General features: G+C 41.5%; 1 protein-coding gene across 2 annotated transcripts; it reads right to left on the minus strand.

The window, feature by feature from the left end:
* Positions 1 to 74: 74 nt before the first annotated feature.
* On the minus strand, positions 75 to 5678 carry adra2b (adrenoceptor alpha 2B). 2 transcript variants are annotated; one of them, XM_035991346.1, is made up of 3 exons: positions 5402 to 5678; positions 4857 to 4958; positions 75 to 4711 (listed from the first exon to the last, which is right to left on the minus strand). In XM_035991346.1, the coding sequence occupies exon 3, from the start codon at positions 4674 to 4676 to the stop codon at positions 3093 to 3095; it is 1584 nt and encodes a 527-aa protein (XP_035847239.1). In that variant the 5' UTR covers positions 4677 to 4711; positions 4857 to 4958; positions 5402 to 5678; the 3' UTR covers positions 75 to 3092. The 2 variants fall into 2 exon arrangements, with proteins under 2 accessions (XP_035847239.1, XP_031161077.2); XM_031305217.2 differs by having other exon boundaries at positions 4857 to 5678.
* Between the last annotated feature and the right edge of the window lie 5656 nt (positions 5679 to 11334).

An 11334-nucleotide genomic window follows, 5' to 3' on the forward strand; every position in this document is an offset into this window, starting at 1 on the left:
TGTTTTAATCTTTGCCCTCAGCCCTGATGTTGTATCATGTGAAAATACAATAAATAAACAAACCGGGGAATGACTCGTGATTTTTCAAGTAGCTTTATTTCCAAACTGGAGAGAGAAGGTGACAGATGGCGGATAGAAGATTGTAAAGCTCAGACAATGCAGTTTAGTCCAAACACAGTAGGAGAAGAAACAGTACAGGCAGTTTCAGGGGAGAGCATGGTGATCAAGAGACAGATTACTGCATCTGTCACCTTTTAGCCATAATTCATACTTTTTAAAATAAACAAAGCAGCAGTCTCACCACATAAACCCATGGTTGGGGGATTTGAGCAGCATTGCAACTCATATTTATTGGAAACGGCCATGGATTCATGGCCTCTGTGGCTATTTTTGTTGTAATTGCGTTGCTATAGCTGTTTGTATTTCAGGAGAGAAAATAACCCTTTCAGATGAGTGAAGGGAACAGATGTTTAAGTGCACAGAGCTCTTACTCTCAACCATTTTGTTTTATCAGTTATTTGAATCTCCAAACATCTCTGTGTGGTATGGATTGTAGCCTGCAAAAAGCCTGCAAATCATCCAACTGAAACAGGCTACGGGTGCTAATAACATTTTCATGTTCGATTACTTTTTCAGGAAAACAGAGAGATTTTCCTGCTGCAGTATGCTTAAAAAAATGTACATCCATGAATGTGCTTGTATTTCTGATTGAACATTTTGCTGTACTATAACTTGATGAAACAATGACATATGTTACATTTGTAGATTCTGCATTATGCACATAACTCAAAGTTTGTGTTCCTTCAATTCAACACAAATACATCCCAAACTCATATATAGCTCAATCTCCACAAAGCAAGAGCTCGACGACACAAATCAATTCAGCTCTTATTAAAGATATTACAAATCTGTACAGTGATCTCGCTCTTTGATATCAGTTCCACTTTGCTTGACTTTCAGAATAAAAGCACAGTAGCCTAACTGAACAATAAATAGGTAACAGACAGAAAACACAAAATAGTTTGTAAATAAATAATACAGTGTTTTGAATCTTTTCCTCTCGTCACATACACCATATATAAAGTAATACTTCATTAAAGCAACACAGAGCCAGATATCACTGAGTCAGGCTGATGTCCTATAAGGCTCTTTGGTCCCTAGAGGGTGTTCACTAAATAGCCATGTACTGATAAACACTGACTTTCAGTTCAATAAGACTTAACTCAATGTAGCAATGTCCATACTGATCTGTCCATCAAGTAGAAACATTCACAAAGTGATGTCTGCACCAGGAATTCTGGTCTCTACTCTTATCAATATTGCAGTAGATCTGCAGTACATAGCAGCCTGATGAGGCACTGACACTCTTTACAGAAAAGCATTAAAGTCAACACGTGCACGCACGCACACACGCACACACACACACACACACACACACACACACACACACACACACACACACACACACACACAGGTCAGCAGTATTAGACAATTAGTAAATTGAAGTGTTGCTGCTGACAGCCCTTGTCCCATTGAGTCAATAAGCCTGTGTGCTGTTCACATTTAAAGACACATTTTCTGTTCTTTTTCATCAAGGAATCTGACAGAGCCTCAGTCTCATGGTGAGAATAATAAATGTACCATTTATGCTCTTGCCTCTCAGCTATAAACCAAATGTGCCATGTTGAGGTCCACTGCAGGTGACAATGTGCCAGAGGCGTTGGTAAAGAGTGACTCAACCAAATGGTTCTCAGAATAACCCATGTAGGCGTAATTAGGGATAACATTACACATCCATAATTGCATTGTTTATGTGTCCTTTACAGTCAATGTAAATGTCTACCCGCTTAATCAGGGTTCTGGAAAATAACGTTGAATAATAAGAATCTAGTTTTTTTTCAGTCTTCATCGGATGCACCTCCCATTAGATACTGTGAATAACATTTGAAACACTTTCAAGAGGCTAAAAAGAGTTTTGATTGTTCCTCAAATGTCATTGTCACATCCGTGTTCATTAAAAGGATTGCTCAATCCAGTCCATTGGTGTGAAAGTCCAGGTTAAGTTAAATAGCATGAAACAGCAAAGCTAAGAGGATGAGGATGATCACATTGTCTTCTTTTCACATCTCACTAACATTTTGTTGTTTACTTTTAAGTCCAAAATCCCCCACACTTAAGCTTATTCTGTATTTCATAAAAGGTGACAGCCATGAGTTTCATTACAAACAACCTGATTGTCCATTATGACCCACACCAAGCCACAAGCAAGGTGTCTGATGTGCATGCTTTCCTTATGAAAGCCCTCAAGTTCAATTTGAAAGGGTGCCCTTGTCTGTGCCATCACGCTTGAAATTGTCAGAAACCTTCTCTTGTTGTTGTTGTTGTTGTTGCTGCTGCTGCTGCGTGTTTTAGATAAAAATCAGGGGAACACATGTTTGCCCTGCAGCTGGGCAAATTAGGACTGCAGATGTAAGAAATCACCACTAAGCTTGTGTGCTCCTTGTGCTCTGTATCGATAAATAAATGGCCATAGGCTCACAGAAACCTAAGGTCACTTTTCTTATTTATACTTGTTTTCTTTTCCCATTAGTCCTGTAGAATTTAATAATTACAACATATTATATATTTTACATTAAACTGTCTGTATTCTTATTTAGGAGTTCATTCTCAACTGTTCTTCTGCTTCCCTCTGTCAGTTTTATAAAGAGTGTATAGCCTACATTTCTTCAATGATTCTGCACCGCCTGTGCCCCAGCATTATCCATAATTCAATGTGATCTGGAGATAAAACTTTGTAATCAAAATACGTGTAAAGCAGTCAAGTATTGAGTGCTGCCTCTATTCCATGTCCTGTTTTCATCCCACACCATGTAAAAATGTATGCGTGTATCTGCTGAAAGCTGCGATTTCACAGTCCAAGTTGCCTGTTTGGCACACTGTGGCTGTAAAAGAGTGTCTCTCAGTTCTGAACTTCATGCTGGAATTTCCACAGTTCAACATTTTTTTAAGACAGCCCTTTGAGTGTTCGGAAATGGAAATTGTTGATTTTTATATGCTTTTTGAGTTCATGTCCTATACAGGGGATATGTATGCTAAAAGAAAGTACCCTTGGTGCTACTACACAGTATCTTTTTGAAGGCCTTTCTGAAGTCTTTGTTGAAAATGGTGTAGATGACTGGGTTGAGTGAGGAGTTGCAGTAACCGATCCAAAAAAAAAACGTAAAGAGTGGACCAGGGATGGCACATGTCTCCGGACACACTGCCTGCAGAGAGTAGGAGAAGAAGAACGGGAACCAGCACACCACAAAGACACCGATTACCACCGCCAGAACAAATGTGAAACGCTTCTCTCTGTTAACCATCGCTTTACGCCTCGCTGCTCCAGGGTCGTTCTCTGCTTTTGACCTTCTCCCTGGCACCAGCCGAGCCCCCTTCGAAGTGGCGATCATGTCCCGGTAACGCTTGACTGAGGCCGGGGAGTGGACCCCCCCTCCTGCAGGTGATCCTGGCATGCTGGTGCTGCCTCGGCCTCCTCCATGGCTGTGCTCCATATCGCTGTCTGTGCTTGAGCTGTCACCATTGTTATTGTCAGCTTTTTTTCCTCCCTGCCGTTTGCCCTTCTTCCCCTTCTCTTTAGTCTTGGCAGGGGCAGACTGAGGCACAGAGGAGGGAGTTGAGGGGCCAAGAGGAGAAGTATCAAGGGAGGTTGTAACAGGGGTCATGGCTAGAGAAGGGGATGGAGGTTGCAGAAGATTATTGGAGGTGGGATTCTGGGAGGTTTGAGTCTCTCCTGGGGAAGGAGAAGGAGTGATGGCGAGGGTTGGGGGTCTGACATTGGATGTTTTGTTCGATGACGGGGGTGTGCTTTCTTCATCATCCTTCCCGTTGGCTTGTACATGTCGTGGAGGCTGACTTGGTGTAGCAGAGCCGACCCCATCCTTCCTGGGCTCTCCTGGTGGACAACGTGTTCTCTGTTTGGCAATTTGGTAGATTCTTATGTTGACCAGAATCATGATGAGGCATGGAGCAAAGAAGGAGCCGATGGTGGAGTAAAGGATGTACCAGCGTTCATCATTCAGCCTGCACTGAGGTCCCCTCTCACTCCCCTCATCCCCTCCTTCGCTTTTGTTCAGTGAGAGCAGGGGAGGGAAAGAGATGACGGCAGAGATGAGCCACACCACCACGATAGCGGCTTTGATGCGTTTGGGAGTCCGCTGACGCCCGTAAGTAACCCTGGAAATTGACAGGAAGCGGTCCAGTGAGATGGCGCACAGGTGCACAATGGAGGAGGTGCAAAACAGCACATCCAGCGCTAGGTAGATCTCACACCACAGAGATTTGAAGTACCAGTAGCCAAGCAGTTCATTGGCCAGAGAAAAGGGGATGATGAGTGTGGCCACTAAAATGTCTGCAGCAGCCAGTGACACTAAAAACAGATTCTGCGGTCCTCGGAGAGACCGGCTGGTCAGGACAGCGATGATGACCATAATGTTCCCCACGATGGTAAAGAGGACCATCAAGGTTATAGCGGTGGCGAAGGCCGCCGTGGCTTCAGGGGAGTAAGGGGCGAGCTTCAGGATGCTCTGGTTGCAGGGCACGGAGGCTCCGGCGCTGGTCACACTGCTGTTCCAGCCGCTCAGCTCCATGGAGCAGCCGTTCTCCATAACCGAGGCCATGCTGGGATTAGCTTTCCAGCGTTTTTGTTTGGTCACTGAATAAAATGTGTTTCCAAAACCGTTAATTGTTTTAATGATTGTGTTATAAGATTATCATACATTGTCTGTGCACAATACAATACTGTGTTTACACTTTAAATAATATATTTGATTATAATACATTATAATTTGTGTATTTACCTCAGTTGCTCTCGTTGTGTCCCTCTGTTGTTTCCAAACGAGTGCTCCCTTGCATCCTCCACGGGATCTCTTCCAAGTCCATTTTAAGCATACAAAACAGTTCTGGGCAATGCGGCAAGACACAGATCACGGTTTTTCAATTAAAAAGATTTGCCACTTTGTAAAACAGATTACGTCCCACCCCCCCAGAAAAATGGTGATGCTGATTGCTCTGCCCGAAAAACTAAAACTTCTTTAGCGCACGAAGTTTGATTCTTTTCTTTCTTAGTGGGTTAATTACTGTCTTAACGATGAGAAGATTACATTTATAATAATGTCATTTAGATTCGAAAAAACAAGATCGAATGAGAGTAAATAATCTCGACCCCTCTTGAGATCTCCGTGCGTCCTCGTTTGGAGACGCGCGTATAACTGACAGTCTCATCTGAACAGCGAACACTGAATGGTTTAGATAAAGTGAAATAAAGTTACTATGCAATATTTACAGTGATTTACTAATAAAAAGATAGCGTTTCAAATCGAACAACAGAAAGCTCAAAGTTAACCTCAAGCGCTCCAGCTTTGCGCATTAAGAAACATATGAAGTCAAAACGCGTTGTTCCTTCAGTAGTGAAATGATCCCCGGAGAGCAGCTTCAGTCTGTGAGTCTCAGGAGCTGTTTCTCGGTCCTTGGTGCTTCTGTCTCGTCAGAAGTTCACCGGGATACGAAGATACAGCTGTTCCGCTGGCGCACATCGCAGGCTTCCTCACAGAGGCGCAGCAGCATCTTCACTTTGTGAACGGGACCTTACGAGGGAAATCTAATGAGTGAGGTGCCTCCCATCTCCCTCTAGCTCTTCTTTTTAGACCCGGTGATGTCATGGTGGAGCTGTGGGCGTCATGGGTTCCTTACTTTCTCTCTCCCTGTAGCCCCCCCCCCCCCTCCCTCCCTCCCTCTTTCCCTATCTCATAGCTCAGTGGTTCCCAAACTTTTTCACGTTTAGGGCCCCTAAACTGACACAAATTAGACCACGGACCCCCATTCGATAAGATTTTGAACCAGGGTCCCCCATCTGATAGGATTTTTGCTTTTAGATGTTTTATTACAGAAAGTGTATGAAACCCATGACCAAAATAGTAATACATTCTGTCATTGTGTTACTTATGGATGGAATTATAGTGAAAATAAATGATTATCCTTTTTGCCAGGGACCCCCTGGAACCACCTCAAGGCCTCACTTTGGGAACCAATTGTAGTATAGCCTATACCCAAGAGTGACTCAACCAACGCAGTTATATTAGAAATGGCTTGTTGGGTGGCACTGCTTCGTTTAATTAACTCCACAGGACGCTGAGGTGTCCAGCTGAGAGTGCTGAGCTGATGCCATCTGCTTTGCAGTAAACATTTCATTCCAGGGCACTGAATAGCTTTATTCAGTGATCATCATCATCATCATCATCATCATCATCATCATCATCATCATCATCATCTCCTTCAATATGTAGAACAGCACATTTGGCTGATCAATGCTTTTCAATTAAAAAGCCTGTGTGATCTCTCCATCTTTAGACTTTGTTCTTTACACCAGTTTCGATGAAACCTCCAACACCTGCAGTCATTTAGAGCAAATAAACGTTTTCACTGCAGCAGCTGGAGGTCGAGTAAGTTACTGAAGGGCACTGATACTCACGTTTTAGCTTCTCAACCTGGTCACAAGCCTGCTCTCTGATTTTTTTGTTAGGTTAGGTTAAAGGTAAGACCAATGTTTGAGGGTGTACAGGCTGACATACAGCTACAGTTTTGAGGCAGGGTTAAGATTTGTGCACAGTACATGCTGCTGTGCTGTGTTTTATCATGGTCATCCGTGTCCTTAATAAAGATTGCTAGAACACCTTAAAGAAGGACTCACTCCCAGGTGTGAAGCAGTCATTACAACCATCACATAAACATTGCAGTGAAAGTGAATCATTTCCTTATGAAATATGGTCCAGTAAAATTATAAAGTCATACTCAGCTATACCTCTCCCTCAAAACCGACTGGGTAAATGCACTGTGTTACCTTCCACCTCTGCTCATTGTACGAGCTGCAGGGCAAGAGTATACAGCTCTTCTTTTCTGCGCTCATGCATTTAAGTCACTTGACTTCCATTTAGATTCCTCTGCACCCTGCAACACTTCCTCCCCCAAGAAGCACAGGTATCCACAGAACACCTCATGATCTGTTACCTACCTGAGATCAAGTGCTCAATTGTTCAATTATCGAGTGAAACTTACGTCATGCTGCTGTTTTACTGAGCCATAAATTAAACAGTAACAGAGTTTATCCTGTGGTGTTTGTGGCCTCTGTGATATAAACTCACACAAACAAACAATACACACACACACATTCACCAGCCTACACATGGACACACACAATCTTATGAATGGTGTGTGGGTAGGAGGTCCTGTTTACTTGTTTTTGTAGTGCGTCCCCCACGCATTGCTGCTTTAATGAGAGAGAAACCCAGCTAGCCACCAATGGAATTACATTTGGGAGCCCTGCTCTCTGATTGTGTGACCTGAAGCAGCAGCCAATAATGGTTTGTACATTTTCCGCTCCACGCTACACATTCTAAATATAAAGGGAAAGAGAATACAGCTTTAGCGGGAGAGTGCACTCCAATCAAGTGTCTCTGTTTCCATGGGTGAACTGTGCTTAGTAACACGCTGAAAATGCATTCTGGGGGAGAGGGTTGTGTCACTGATGCCAAGGTTATAGAGACTGAGCAGCACACAGCGTTCAGTGCACAGTACATCGCTTCTGAATCGTTGTTGTGTAAGAGTATGTGGTATACAAACACACACACGCACGCACGCACGCACGCACGCACACACGCACACACACACACACACACACACACACACACACACACACACACACACACACACACACAGTAAACAAATCTGGAGGAAATTCTCCCTTCATGGATCACGCACCGTGGATCAGTAATTCTTGCTTGAAATCCACACTGCACCTAGTCTGTTAAAAGACATCCACTCTTTGACAAAACTTTTTCCATTCAAAACACCTCCTGAAGTCTTGGTACGGGAAGATTTAACACAACTAAGAAGAAGTGAAGAAAAATTGTCTTTAAGACTGTTTCCCAAATGAGTGCCAAATAACTGCAGGTCAGCAGTGTTGTGGTGGGAGTCTGTGCGCATTATGTTTCAGGTCCAAATCAATTATAGCATAGTATCTGCCCTTTGGATGCTCTCAATTTTTTTTTGACTTACTGGCTTGCTTCTGCCTCCTGTTTTTTCTGTGTGCATGCTCATGCACCTTTATGAGGACCAGTTTGCTTTTTTTAAATTGAGAGTTTGGAAACTGTACATTTTGACCAGCAAAGGGGGTACGACTTTATCAAAAATTGGAATACAGTTTAGCTTACGTGAAGATACTGTTTGGGGTTAGGCATAGTTGTGATGTTAAAGGTTACCGTTGGGGAAAAAGGCAGCTGTTCCAAACCTTTTTTGGCTTTTGAAGTATAGTCTACTTGCAACCCCTTGTCACAGGTTGCATTTGACTATGAGTTGCAAGCATATCAACCAAATAGAGATTCTTTTTTGGTTTTAGAGGCCTGAAGAGGTAAAATGACTCAGTATTTCACAATAAAAACAAAGATTGGAAAAGTAAGTCTGAAAAAATATACATAGTAGAATATGTTTTAATTTTATTTCCTATGTATGTTCATATTCTTGTGACTCTTCCACTGGACTCATTGGAATACATCCTATCAGTGAGTGCCCTCAGCGGTACAGTGTGAGAGTGTGTGTAACCTGCAAGCAATTACATGGAGCTCTCCCAGATGGTCACACAGTCATTTTCCTTACTGCATTTGTAATGATGACAACTGCTGCTTGTGTGTATGCACGTGTGCATGTATGCGTGTGTGTGTGTGTTTGTGTGTGTGTTGTATCACCATATTATAATTCCCCCAGCTAAAAATATTATTAGCAATTTTCTCTTTATGGGATTTCTTATTGAAATTGAGTGACACAATCTTCAGTTGTGAATAGCAAATATTGTTGTTTGTGATCTCTGTGCAAATGCCTAACCTTTTCTTTTTGTACATACAGTACAGGCATATGCACACACAAACACATTTACACACACCAAAGGGAGGTACTGCCACAGCCTAATGTAATATGCTTGATCCTGACACTAGTTCAATGTGGACGCAGAGTGTGAGTAATGGTTTGAGTCTGTTTTCATTAAGGAGCCTGACTGACTGACAGAGAAGGAGCTGAATGCAGCAAACAAGATGAGAAAGACATTCAAATGAAAGGAGGAAGAGTCTGTTTCCAGTGATAGATAAATGACCAAGTGAGATGATACCAAAAGTCATTTAAATGTGTTAACAGACAACCATGCATTAGGAAACAGCACAGATAGGAAGTGTGTGTGTGTGAGAGAGATGTGTACATGTGGCCTTTCTGTGTTATCGTCATAATAAAAAGGCTGCCACAGTTAATAAACAGTCTACTGGTGCCATCTGCTGGATATTTTTTAATTACCTTTCTGGTCTTTTCAAAAGTTGTCACTAGAGAGCATCACTGTCTCACTACAAACTAATATCCAATGCTTGTCGAAGCTGGTTAGGTGTTAATACAGCAGTGGTGGAGGTGGTATTCAGATTCTTTACTTACTGTAAAAATACTAATACCACACTGTAAAAATACAAGTAAGAGTCCGGCATCGAAAATGTTACTTAAGTAAAAGTATGTAAGGAAAATGTAAAGTACTCAAAGCAAAAGTACCTAATGCAGAAAAATATCCCCTGTCGGCGATTAATTTTCCATCAATCAAATAATTGATAAATCAACTAATTGCTTGAGCTGTAGCTGTGTATTCTGTTGGGTAGCTTAAAGTAACTAGTAACTAAAGCTGTCAGTTTTTAATTGTAGTAAAGTACAAATTACAATATTCCTTCTGAAATGTAGTAGAGTAGAGGTAGAAAGCAACATGAAAAGAAAGGACTCAAGTACTCAAATTTGTAGGCTACTTAAGTACAGTAACTTGAGTAACTATTCTTAGTTGCATCCCACCACTGTACATGTAGTCATTTTTCTTTTGAAACTACCTGCAGTGGTGGAAGAAGTACGCCAATCCTGTACTTTAAATATACCAGTACAATAATGTAAAAATACCCCAAGTAAGTCCTGTTTTCAATATCCTTCTGTAAAAGTATTATCAGCACAATGTACTTAAAGTAATACAAGTGTAATTGCACTGAAATATGACTGTATATTGCATTATTAGATTTTTCATTGTGATGCATGAATGTGTACGCAAGTGAAGACTACGTTTAATGGAAATATCCATTCAAATTTGTTAGATTTTATGCATGTACTTCAATTGATGTAAACCGAATGTGACTGTGAAAGTGAGAGTTTCAGCTGAAGTGAAGTCTTGATCAAACTCCAAGTTTTTTTTTCTGCTCTCTGTCTGGAAAACTATGGCTAATGGAAGGAAGAAGCCAAGTATAACAGTTATGCTTGCGTACATTTTGGGCAATGGATACTTGCAAATGAGAGGACGTAGTTTATTTTAGCTATGGCTATGACAAGAGTGTGGCTGGCATAATTTGCATCAGGGGATGAGGTTAGTGGTGGTAGCTAGTCTTGAATGCACTATTAGTGGTAGTTCTTTGTCATCTCTGCCAAGTTGACTGCATTTTGTTTATGCTGTTTGTCATACAAGATGTTATAACAATTTAATATTCAAAATAGTGTGACTGATTGAGTGAAAATTCATGGAAAGGAGACCTTTACCCATGATAACATGAGGTAACTGTGCCTAATATTCTTGTGACCTATGGTTACTCGGACAAACAGCTGTTGACATGTTTCAACGTAGATTGACGTGGATGTGATAATAGTTAAGCTGGAATCTTGCAAAATGAGGAACCACTATTTGGTCAAACTAAAGCCACATGCATTATGTATTGTTGGTATGCTTATGGGGTTACAAGTCTATGTGAGTAGTTCTTTAGTCGACTTCCTAAACTTGTGATTATAAATGTCCACTACGGCTTTCAGCTCTTTTGAAAGTGTATTGTTGAAAAGAAATCCTTGTGACGAATGTCCAAAGTTTTTCTAGCAAGTTGAGGAAGTGGATGTGAAATTTATGTCAGTGATTATTGAGGTAAAAAAGTAGCCTAGAAATATAGACGCATCCTAGCGGCAGCAAATGTAATGTGTGTCTGGCTTGTCAGGATAGTAGTCAAAAAGGACTTCAGACTGTAAAACCCATTCTCTGTGGATAATCCTCCAAAACACTCAGCAATGCAAATTTGTAATACCTTCTGGTTTAGCAAGAGCAGCAAGAGCTGCAGTGTATGAACTTATGAATTTGTATTGTGGACTATATATTTTCTGTATCTTTTAGGATATAAGAAGTGAAATTTGTGTCACAGCACATATGAAATAAGGAGATTATGCATGAGTAAACAGACTCAG

Source organism: Sander lucioperca, chromosome 2 (genome assembly GCF_008315115.2).
Source record: "Sander lucioperca isolate FBNREF2018 chromosome 2, SLUC_FBN_1.2, whole genome shotgun sequence".
In the NCBI taxonomy this organism is placed as follows: domain Eukaryota; kingdom Metazoa; phylum Chordata; class Actinopteri; order Perciformes; family Percidae; genus Sander; species Sander lucioperca.